This window comes from Cnephaeus nilssonii (assembly GCF_951640355.1).
Source record: "Cnephaeus nilssonii genome assembly, chromosome: 7".
Classification (NCBI taxonomy): Eukaryota; Metazoa; Chordata; class Mammalia; order Chiroptera; family Vespertilionidae; genus Cnephaeus; species Cnephaeus nilssonii.
In genome coordinates, this window is record NC_137078.1 from 69,884,171 (window position 1) to 69,896,661 (window position 12,491).

The 12,491-nt window shown below is 35.0% G+C and overlaps 1 protein-coding gene across 4 annotated transcripts in view; it reads left to right on the forward strand.

The window, feature by feature from the left end:
- OSBPL9 (oxysterol binding protein like 9) overlaps positions 1–12,491 on the forward strand; it is a 132,919-nt gene that overhangs the window by 84,397 nt on the left and 36,031 nt on the right. For all 4 annotated transcript variants that reach the window (XM_079776922.1, XM_079776925.1, XM_079776923.1 and 1 more), the window contains 4 exons: positions 4,732–4,827; positions 5,805–5,852; positions 6,828–6,857; positions 7,639–7,689. In XM_079776922.1, the coding sequence (XP_079633048.1) occupies positions 4,732–4,827; positions 5,805–5,852; positions 6,828–6,857; positions 7,639–7,689 (225 nt within the window). The remainder of the gene's footprint in view (positions 1–4,731; positions 4,828–5,804; positions 5,853–6,827; positions 6,858–7,638; positions 7,690–12,491) is intronic.

Consider the following 12,491-nt stretch of genomic DNA (forward strand, 5'->3'; position numbering starts at 1 on the left):
GTATTTTTACTGTGTAACAATTTTGTCTGTATAAGAGAAAGCGCTGGATATAGCCAGGGTACTTAGTCCTTAGTTTTGCTGTGAAATAAGATTTTTTTTTAAAATATGCTTTATTGATTTTTTAAGAGAAGAAGGGAGAGAGGGAGAGAGTTAGAAACATTGATGAGAGAGAAACATCGATCAGCTGCCTCCTGCACACGCCCCACTGGGTATGTGCCTGCAAACAAGGTACATGCCCTTGACTGGAATCGAACCTGGGGCCCTTGAGTCCGCAGGGTGACTCTCTATCCACTGAGCCAAACCGGTTAGGGCTGAAATAAGATTTGATATGTGAAAATAATTACTCATTTGTAAATTTCTTTTTATAATGTTATTATTCAGCTATAGCCCTTCTCCTTGTGCTATTCTCATCAGTTCCTCAAATTACCTGTAAGTTTCTTATTTCCTGATTCTGACCTCAGAAGACCTTAAACCACCTCTTATCACCTGTCCCTCCACTATTCATTACTCTTCCTCTGTCAGCAGGAATTACATTAACAGTTCTTACTCCATCTCAAAAATTACTTCCTGTATTGTTTTAGATTTAATAAGAGAGTCTCCCCAAAGCAGCTGCAATTAATATGTACTTCAGTTTTAAGGACATACCTTGCAATACCCTTATTTTTTTAATGGGGGTGATGTATTCAGTTATGTGTATATATAAAGTATAAATAGTGTTTAATGTCCCAACTCAAGTCATCAATAGGAATTCATTTAATTTTGGTGACATTTGTTAGCTTTGAGAAGTGCCTTCTGAGAAAAGTGATACTGCTCAACATAAGTATTAGAAAGATAGTAAGGAATACTTTTATACAGTTTTGAGGCAGTGTGATATTCTTCTATAGTCTTGATACTATTTTTGAAATCTTCAGTTGGGCCAGATGTGTGCCTCTGTGTATATATTTTAAATTAATTACATAGATCCTGATATAAAAATCCTATATTCCTCTTCTTAACTTTATATATATGTACTTTAGATTTCTTTATTAGCAAAGTATTTTTAAAAACTAGAGACTATTTTGGTTTAGCATTATTTGTCACATAAGTAATATTTTTTGTTTGCATAGAGTTCTCATTTAAAGGTTAGATTTAGATTTGATTTCTATTGCAGTTTTTCTAATTTAACTTCTTTTACATAACAGGACATTTCATCTTTAATTCTCTATAATGGTTGTATTTAATTTAAACTTTAAATGAATTCAGACAGAAATCAAGACAGAACTATGGCTCATCAATATGATAAATTGGGGAGCAGCAACCTCTTGGGTCCCAAGTGCCAAAAGTGCTACAGAACCACTTCAGTCACTGCTGAAGGACACAGACAAATGAGAAGAAAAGAAAGCTATGAAGAGAGAGAGGAAGTTGGAAAAGGGGAGGGTAGCGAGAACAGAAAGGCTAAGGAGAGATGGTCATGAAGGAGATGGGTACCATGGCACCAGTAGTTGCCACATGGCTATAGTCAGTGCCACAACAATCATTCAACACTGAGCTAGTCCTGGGGGGTATACTGTTGAATGGCACAGTTCCCGCCCTCATGGAGCTTATCCTTTTGATAAGTCAATTACTTAAATATTTAACTTTGATAAAATGTGGTAGATGTTAGATAAGGTGAGTAGAGCACTAGAAAGTACATCTGTTTGATTCTCAACCTGCAGATTGAGATTTATTTAAAATATATAGGTTGTTTAATTAATTTGAAGTAAGAAGTTACACTGTCTTAAAGGGTCTGCCATGTTCTAAGTTATTTTCAAAGACAGACCACACTTAACATAGTAAAAGGACTATATTGTATTTTTTATGATCAGTTTTAAAATAAAACTCCACTAAAGAGGATATAAATAAGTGTTGTATCTTACATTGTAATTGTTGACTGGAAAGAGGAGGAGTTATAACTTTAGAGAATTCTTATGAAAAAGTTTGTTAGGAGGTAATAAGTTCCTTGTCTTTAGATACTCAAGCAAAGATATTAGATGACTTTCAAAGATATTATAAAAGTCACTTCTATGAGTAGGAGGTTGGACTAGGTGGCTTTGATTCTATGTACTGCAAGTCAATTTATAGTGAAAAGTTGTATTTCTTCTAGTGCATTTTTCTAGATTTGAGAAAATTACTATCAGTTCCTTGTCTGTGTTACTGATAAATTTGTAAACGCCTTGTCTGTGTTACTGATAAATTTGTAAATGTCATTTTATTGATTGCATATGGGCAACTGTATATGTAGATTTTCTTTTTAAAGTACACCAAAGATTTATGGATGACTGTGCAAGGGAGTTTAGGCCAGTTCTGGGATTTTAAGCTAATAACTGTTGTAATAAACCTTCTATCATACATTTTATACAGAAAGATGGGTTGCTGAGTAGATCTTTGACTTGGATGTTGTGCCATGTGGAGTTTATTCTAATGGTATAGGAATGTTGTGGAGGACTAGGGGCAGGACTGAGAAAAGAGCCAAGTGAAGTTCATATGATCAAAGGGTTGTTTTTGAAGAATTAATGTATGTGGGTTTAAATCTCAGTAATTTAAATCTAATTTGTTTCTATGTATTGACTAGAGACTTTTAGTGGATAAGGATTGTTCAAAAGGGTAGGTTAATTAGATTTTACAATGGTAGTTCTAAGTGGATTCAGAAGAGGGAAAATTCTTAGAAATCACTTTCTAAGATGCTTCACCTTTTATTCATTTTTGAATGTGCCATTGACCTTTTTGATATTTAGCAAGAACAATGTATTTAGCTGATTTTAACTGGGTTTTATAATTAAATTATCGATAATATTATATTGCTTTGTAAAACAAAGCAAAAACCAAGCCAAGCAGTCCTTCTAATTTTTTTTTTGTGGGGGTGGGGGGGGGGGTACAGTAACATGGAAATAACTTACTCCTTTCTAAGAATAGTACAATAGTTACTCTGAAATGTGAGATTTATCCTTCCTTTCCACATCTGTTATTATCATACTGCACATAATAAATGTTTCTAATAGGAAGTTTTTTGAGTTACCTTTGAAAATGAAGCTATTCAGCCACACTTTTATAAATATATCTGGATTTTGCATACATAGTTTATGATTTTTTTCCTTCTATTTTGTCTTTATACATGACATCTCTCATTGGGAAGAGGTTTTCCAATACTAATTTCAAGCAGTTTCTTTACATACATGTAAAAATATAGGCATGTATTTAAAATATAGGCAGTTTATTGCCTTTGAATTTGAAAAAGAAAATGCATTGATTTTTCCCTTGGTCTAAATAGGACTTATGTTTTTATTGTTTTGATTCAGAATTCAAATTTTAGTTTAGGAAGAGCAACAATACTAATAGTAGTAATTGATAGTGTTAGTAACAGTATGTTCTTAATAGAGGTAGTAGCTGCCACATTAATATTAGTAGGAGAGGCCACCTATATTTGTCAGGTAAGAAAACAGCGGCTTAGAGAGACACAATACCTGTTAGTGACTGAGCTGCAATTAGAAACCAGGTTTGCCAACCCATTGGTGTTTCCATAATACTAGATCATCTCAATCTGGTGTTTAAGATAATGGCTGTGGAAGTGCTTCAGTCGTGGTTAAAGTATTATGCAAAGATGAGGAATTGGTATAATAAAAAGTGAATTCTAACCTCAGTTTACCAAAATGGGGAATGTGAAAATGATCATTATATGTTGGCCAAAGGTAGGGAAGATATGACAAGTGAGAATCAAGTATATAGTATGTTGAACCACTATTTTTCACCCATTTACAGAGTTTTGTGGCTGGGTTGGAATGTGACATTAATGGTTCCAGACCCTTATTTCCCAGTTTAACTGCATGACATCTGAGCATGCAAATATGGCAAGCTGATAGTCTTTTTCAAACTCCAACTGTTTTGTCTTTTACACCCAGGATTGATGTGTTTTTCATATAAGAGATGATTTAAGAATTCAAAAGTTTCTTTTGAGTAAGGAGAGTTAAAAAATAGGAATCCCATGCTCTTGGAACTTATAAATTTTAGGGTACAAAAAGTAGGACATGCAAATGTCAGACTGTTAAACTGAGAAATAAGTGGGTCCTCTAAATAAATAAACATTTACGCCTTGTCTAGAGTGTAGTGTTTACGCCAAGGGTGAAAGTGAGGAGGGAACTTGATTAAGACAGAAGTGTTGTCACTTTCACTTAGAGTATCTTCTTAGACAAAGTAAGCATTTTTAGGTTATTATTTTTTTCTTTTAATAAGGAAGGAGGAAAACAGAACTAATGAGGTGGGTTAAGGAACTGGAGAACTAAGTAGTGAGAATATGAAGTTAAGATTAAAGGACTGGAGGGATGGACTGAACAAAAAGTAGAGGGAACATAGGTAATGTAGGTTATTTTGTGTATGTTCCTTTAGCTGAATTACTACATTGCTCTGGAGGTGACTGGGAGCCTCTATGGGGCTTTTTGGGAGAAAAGAAAGTGATTCTGAATAGCAAGGTGAATCCGAATTTGAGCACCAGCACATGTTAATTGATGACAAGGGAATAGTGCTAGAAGTTCATGAGGAGATCTGATGTACCATTGTCCTTGGAGAATTTAAGTAATTTAAACAGATCTCTTATTTGTGTAAAAGTACTGTATTTATTTTTCAAATTATAATACCATGTGTGAATGATAAAGTATCTTTTGTACTATTAAGTGTTGCTTGGGTACTGCTAGATTTATTGTAAATTTTCTTTTTCTCTAGGGTCTGGATTCAGGATTTGTTCCTAGTGTCCAAGACTTTGATAAGAAACTTACAGAGGCTGATGCTTACCTGCAAATCTTGATAGAACAATTAAAGGTATGGCATTTGTTTATATATTGAATTGATATAAAGTAGCAAATGTTACTGAGCTTGATTTTTGAGTAAAAACGGTTATTGATTTGATATTAATTTACAACACTTATGTGGTTCTTCACTAATTTTTAAAGCTGACTTATTAAAAGATATTGGTGACTTAATTTCAAAAATCTTTATAATAATATTGGTAAATGGTATATGTACATAATGTACTTTTTTGGTCATTAAAAGTAAATATCTAGACATAATTAGAAGAAAGCAAGACAAGAGTAGTTTCACATTCTGTTTAAAAATTCTATGAAAGCGGTAAACTTTAAGTAGCTCTATTTCTAAGGTCTTGCTTTTTTTTTTTTTTTAATCCTTACCTGAGGATATTTTTCCATAATTTTTAGAGAGAGTGGAAGGGAGGGGGAGAGACGGAGAGAGAGAAACATCAATTGGTTGCCTCCTGCACGTGCCACAACCAGGGCTGGAGCTTGAGCCTGCAACGCAGGCATGTGCCCTTGATCGGAAGGGAACTTGGGACCTTTCCATCCATTGAGCCAAATGGGCTAGGGCAGGCCTTCCTTTTCCACTTGGGGATTGGGGATTGGGAGAGGTGATTCTCTACTTTCTTTATTATTGAAATTGTCTTCTGTTTCTACTTTAAAATTAATTATAACCAAAGGTCCTGGGAAGAAAAAAGGGGTGTTGATAAACTTGAATGACAAAGTAGAAAAAACTTAGGTTTGAATTATTATTTTAAGTTCTTAAAAGTCACGTTTTATTTGTGATTTCACCAGTGTAATTAATCCCAACCAGTAGAATTTGACTTGGTACAATGCCTTGAAAAAAATATACGTTATCTTAAAAATACATATAAATCATCCCTGGAAGAAGTGTGCGTAAGAACTAAACTTTGCTTTTCTATGTTTAGTAAATGTGCACAATGTAGTAACGTGGCTTGATTCTATAATCATTTTGTTTTAATCCTGTAGCTTTTTGATGACAAACTTCAAAACTGCAAAGATGATGAACAGAGAAAGGTAACTTCATGATTTTACTTAAAATTTTTTAAATTCAAGAGCCTTTTGGAGAAATAGCAGAAGGACCTCAGTGTTATTGATTGCTATTGACCTATTATAATACTACTGCCACATAGACTTCAAGGGGAGTTTTGTGGTGAGTTTTTGTATGGTTTCATAACTAAACAAAAGGGCGATGCACAAAGTTTTAATATGTTTCCCTTTTTATAAGTACCACCTTCCTAGGAGTAAGTTTTTTCCTCTTCAGGTATCATGTTGAAGGTAGAAAGTTATTAAATTTACACGTGATCATTTCAAATATTAATAAACCAACCGGCAAGAATTTTCGTAATAAACAAGAAGCCACACATGAGTAAACAAAACAAGTGTTGCTTTAATTTTAGTCCTGCTACTGGATTTCTGACAGCTACTTTATAGTTTGAATATTATTTTCTTTTACTAATTTACATTTTTTCTATCTATGACTAATTTTCCTAATGCAACTTTGTTTCCACTTCTGTTGACCATAGTCTTGCATTTGGCTCTTTTACACTTGGTTATAGCAGTATTTCATGTTTAGCTCACCTTCCAGTCTTAGTTTTAGAATTTAGTACCATATCATTTTTAAACAGCTTAGCAAAGTTTAAGGTGATTCTAAAGTAAGTATTTTAAAATCACAAAGTGAATCTATAAAAAATAAACTTATTTTAGGTAAGGAATAAAAATGTTTTATATTATTTTTCAATTTATTAATGGAATCACATGAATTTTATTTGAGGATCTAATTCATAAAATGTCTGAATTCTTAATCTAAATATTTGATTTAAATTTTAAAAAAGACACAAAGTATAACCAAAAGTACTCCCTTCCCAGCCTGCCTGCACTCAAGAGTAATGAGTACATTTTGGTAAAATTCTTTAAATGACTAACCAGTAAAAAAACAACAATACCTCTGTGCTTCTGATTATTTCTGTTTAAACTTATTTTTTTCCACAGAAAATTGAAACTCTCAAAGAGACAACAAATGTAAGTTATGTGTTTCATAAATTCTGCCTTTGTGTTAAAAAGTACTATAAAATGTTATTTGTATTTTAAGCTGCTACTATTATTAATAAGGGCAATTTAAAATTTAATTTTATGAATTTTTACAAGGGTATTTTAATAACTGTATTGTTTTCTAAAGGAATTTAAATGAATAATTCCTCTAATTGAAATTGACTTTGTGTGCCATTTTATCTTTTTCTGGTCTTGTCTATTTGAGATCCTTGGATAAAAGGTGTCATCTATCCACAGCGTGTATTCTCTTTTTTAAATTAAAATATATTGTAATTCAAGTTTTCTAATGTCCTGGTTTTCTGACATTATATAATGGGCTACTAGTAAGATTTGCATTTATAAACAGGCAAAATAGTATTCCACGTTCACCAATATTTTGATAGGATCCTTTACTCTCCATAATTCCATAAAAGTCTTGAATTGATGTTGTAGAAATTTACGTTGGGTTGCCAGCTGTTGATCTAAGAATTTGGAAGTTAATTCAGTTTAAAGTGTTGAAGATCATTTAGATATTATTCAGTCTAGATTAGCATTTTTTGGCATTCCTTAACAATTCGTAGAATTGCTAATAATAACTTCATTTGACACTATCAGCATATTAAAACCCACTGGATATCCAGAGAGGGTGTTGCTTTTATAGTATAGACCCTAAGCCCTGTATATTTTAATTCATTTTTATATATTGAGCTTTAACACCATATGACCATTTTATCCAGGGCAAGAGCCTAAAATTAGTGTTTTGTTTTTATAGAGCATGGTAGAATCAATTAAACACTGCATTGTGTTGCTGCAGATTGCTAAAGTAAGTAAATTTTACTTTTGATTACTTGGTTTTAATATCATTTAAAAATTGTAATTATGTTTTTCTTTAAAAGCCAAAACCTTAGTTCTGAAATGTGTACCTTTCTCCAGTAAATTGTATTGTGGGGTTCCTGGTACTATTGAACAACTGTTGTGTTTGGATGTTACCTATCAGCATGTGCCTGCTTGAAATGGGGACATAGTTTGCAAAACCTTTAACAAAAATGTTTTTCTTAACAAGAAAAGTAATTAAATTTCAGTAGATGTCTTTTTCTCATTTATAATGAAGAGTATAATCAAGATATATTTTTTAAAATTGTGTTACAGATTTCTTTCTGGTACTAAACTATGTTAATGAACCACTATTTAAAATTGCTGTTCTGTATTCATGAAATAAGATATACTTTGAATTATTGTTCATACTATCACTGTATTATCAATAATGCCACTCTATCCTCAGTGCCTAGAACGGTTGTCTGCCACATAGTGGGGGCCTGATAAATAATTGTGAATTTTGAATGAATTTTTCAAATACATAATTTTTCATGGTTACATGGTTTAGTTTTTTTACGATATGTGTGATTTTTTTAGCCACATTTCTGTTGTGCCTTATAAATGAATCTGGGGGTAAATCTGACTAGTTAAACTGATTAAGATAATGGGGGTTTTAAATAATAATGAGAGGCAGCATTACATTATCTTTAGGTGCATGGACTCTGAAGCCAGACTGTCTGGGTTTGAATCCTTGCTTCACCACGTGAGCAAGTTTATTCATCCTCTCTGTGCTTTGGTCCTATATAAAATGTGGATATAATAGTACTGTACTCTTACTGATGGTGTGAGACTTAAATGAATTAGCATTTGTAATGCTCTTATAGCAGGTATACAACAAGTCCTAAATAAGTGTCAGTTAAATTAAATAATTTTAGCAGGGCATAAAATTTTAAATGATATTGTCACATGTTGGTAAAAATGGGAGAACTTCCATCTAATACTGATGGAAATATAAATTGATATAGCCACTTTGGAGGACTATTCTTCTAGTAGGATAATAAAATATTGGAATCAGCTAGTTTGAAATATTACCTTATGAGACCCCCAAAGGGATATAAGAAGATAGCTGATTTGATACTTTATTGTTCTGGGTCAGTTTAGTATTAGCTACTTAGAGCCAACATGCTATGGGTAGAAGTTTAAGCTCCTACCAGTTTTGGTTTTTTCATCTTAGAAATTCTAATTGATTATTAGTGCATTGATTCCCAAACTTTTTGCTGCACATTGGAATCACCCTGGGCATCTTTAACAGTTCTGATACCTGGTTCCCCCTCTCTCATATTCTGTTATAATTGGTATGGGATATCACCTTGCATTGGGAGTTTCCAATTTCTGGGAGATTTTACTATGCAGCAAAGCCTGGGCACCACTCGTTTAGTGGGATTTTCAGGTGGGCTGTGTAAGACTTATTTCTTCCTTTATACCAATAGAGATAGCTAGTGACCACTCATAGGGAACTGGAGAGGAAGTGAGGGGCAGGGGAAGAGAGCAAAGCAGAGATACTAGGTATACCGGCTAATAATGCGGATTTTTTTTCAATAGATGGAGTTACACATATTTTGATATATATGCGATTTGATATGTATGCTATTTTGTTGTATTGACAACAAGCTTTAAAACTTCATATGTCAAATTTGCTGAAGGTGTTAACATCATAGATATTTTTACACTTAAAAATGTCAAATTTGCCCTGACCAGTTTGGCTCAGTGGATAGAGCGTTGGCCTGTGGACTGAAAGGTCCCAGGTTCAATTCCGGTCAAGGGCATGTACCTTGGTTGCAGGCACATCCCCAGTGGGAGGTGTGCAGGAGGCAGCTGATCAATGTTTCTCTCTCTCATCAATGTTTCTAACACTCTATCCCTCTCCCTTCCTCTCTGTAAAAAAAATCAATAAAATATATATATTTTTAAAAAGGTCAAATTTCATGCCCAAAAAAGAGCATTTGGAGGAAGTTTTAATTCATTACTTTATTTTGAAGAAAAGTGCTGCTGAAATTTATCGTATACTTCGGGAAGCTTATGGTGAACATACTCCATCTCAAGATACTTGTGAATGCTGGTTTAAACGCTTTAAAAGTGATTATTTCGATGTGAAAGACAAAGAACGTCCAGGTCAACCGAAAAAGTTTGAAGACTAACAATTACAAGCATTATTGGATGAAGATGGATGTCAAACTCAAAAACAACTTAAAGATTCAAATGTTGCTCAGCAAACAATTTCCGACCGTTACCAAGCAATGGGAAAGATTTTAAAGGAAGGAAAATGGGTGCCACATCAACTGAAGGAAAGACAAATGGAAAACCGAGAAGTCATCAGTAAAATGTTGCTTCAACGGCACGAAAGAAAGTCTTTTTTGCATCAAATTGTGACTGGCGATGAAAGGTGGATTTATTTTTAGAATCCCAAACACACAAAATCATGGGTTGATCCAGGTCAACCATCAACATCGACTGCAAGGCCAAATCGCTTTGGAAAGAGGACAATGAATGCTCTGCGTTTGGTGGGATCAGGAAGGTGTGGTGGATTCTGAGCTTCTAAAACGAGGTGAAATCTTTAATACTGATCGCTACCGACAACAGATAATCAGTTTGAACCATGCTTTGATCGTGAACCGACTAAAATGTTCCAGAAGACACAGCAAAGTAGTTTTGTTTCATGATGATGCATCATCACACACTTCAAAACCAGTTAAAGACACGTTAAAAGATCTTGCCTGGGAAGTATTAACCCAACCAATGTATTCATCAGACCTTGCTCCTTCAGATTACCACTTGTTCCGATTGATGGCACCCGCACTTTTTGAGCAGCACTTCAAAACATATGAAGAAGTGGAAAATTGGATCTCTGAATGGTTTGCCTCAAAACAAATTTTTATTTGGGACGGTATCCATAAATTACCTGAAAGATGGGGAAATGTGTAGCTAGCGATGGACATTACTTTGAATAAAGCACTTTTGATGTTTCTCTTGAAATTATTGTGCTTTCTTTGATTACAAAATCCACTATTATTAACCGGTACGCCTAATCTGGGAGGATCCTTCAGTTTTGGACTTGACCAGCTCTTCATCAAGATTAGGTGAGCCCGGCCTGTGTAGCTCAGTGGTTGAGTGTCGACCTAAGAACCAGGGAGGTCATGGTTCAATTCCATGGTCAGGGCACATGTTGTGGACTTAATCCCCTGTGTGGGGCAGCAGGAGGCAGCCAATCATTGATTCTCTCTCATCATTGATATTTCTCTCTCTCTCCCTCTTTCTTCCTCTCTAAAATCAAATACAAATTTTTTTTTTAAAAAAGATTAGGTGATATGACCATATCCTACAACTATATAAACAAATAAAATTAATTTTATTAATTTAGTTTATTTAACCAAGTATGTCCAAAATATCATTTTAACATGTCATCAATATACACTGAGTGGCCAGATTATTATGATCTCCGAACGCATAATAATCTGGCCACTCAGTGTATATCCTATATAATAAAAGGCTAATATGCAAATTGTCCCCTTGATCAGGAGTTCGACCAGCAGGCAGGCTGGCCAACAGCCCATGTCCCCTCCCCCTGGCCAGGCTGGCCGGACCCCAACTATGCACGAATTCATGCACCAGGCCTCATATATATTTATATACCATAAGGTTCACTAATTTAAAGAGTATACTTTAACTAGAGGCTCGGTGCACGAATTTCATGCACAGGGGTTGGGGGAGGTCCCTTAGCCTGGCCTGCATCCTCTCACAATCCAGGACCCCTCGGGGGATGTCAGACCTTAACCTGCAGTCAGACATCCCTCTCACAATCCAGGACACTGCATGCACCATTGACCATACTTTGCATTTTCATACTGGTGAAAGTCATCTTGCTGTTGTATAGGCAGTTACATTTTCTTGCCCTGATTATGAAAAGTAGTATATAACATGAACCTTCTGAGGCAGTAGTACCATTTTCCCCATGTTATGGGTGGAAAAACTGAAGAGAGAAGTTAAGTAATTGGCTTTGTCACACAGTTATAAGTGTCAGAATCAGGGCTGACCACAAAATGTGCAAGCCAGAGTCCATGCATGTCATTCGCTGCATTATCCTGTTTTTTCAGTGTTAGAGTAGCCTTGTCAGGTTTTAATTTTTAAATCTAAGAGCCTGTTCCCAATATATAGGGTAGGGTCCCTAGGACTGGCCAGTGATCAGGGCCCTCTGTGGGGCGACCAGTGGGCGGGGTGATGGGGGCTCCTGCTGGCACCCACCTTAGCTAGTGGCCTGACGCCGCCCTCCGCTGCCCGTCACCTCTCTCTCGCAGGGGCAGATGCTCAATGCTCAACCTGCGTTGAGCGTCTACCCCTGGTGGTCAGTGCACATCATAGCGACCGGTTGTTCCGCTGTTCGGTCAATTTCCATATTAGGGTTTTATTATATAGGGTGGTTTTTAGTGTAATTACAAAGTTGTGCAACCATCACCGAAATCTAATTTTAGCACATTTTTATCACCCCAAAAGAAATACCATGACTGTTAAGCACTCTTTCACTATACCTCTCACTACCCTGTGCTTCTTCCAATCCCCAGCAATTACTGATCTGCTTTCTGTCTCTAAATTTGCCTATTTTGGACATTTCATGTATTTAGGATCATAAAATATGTAGTCCTTTGTGACTGGCTTTTTTCACTTAGCATGTTTTCGAGGTTCATCCATGTATCAGGACTTAATTTCTTTTTATTGCTGAATAATATTTCATTGAATGGATACACTACATTTGTT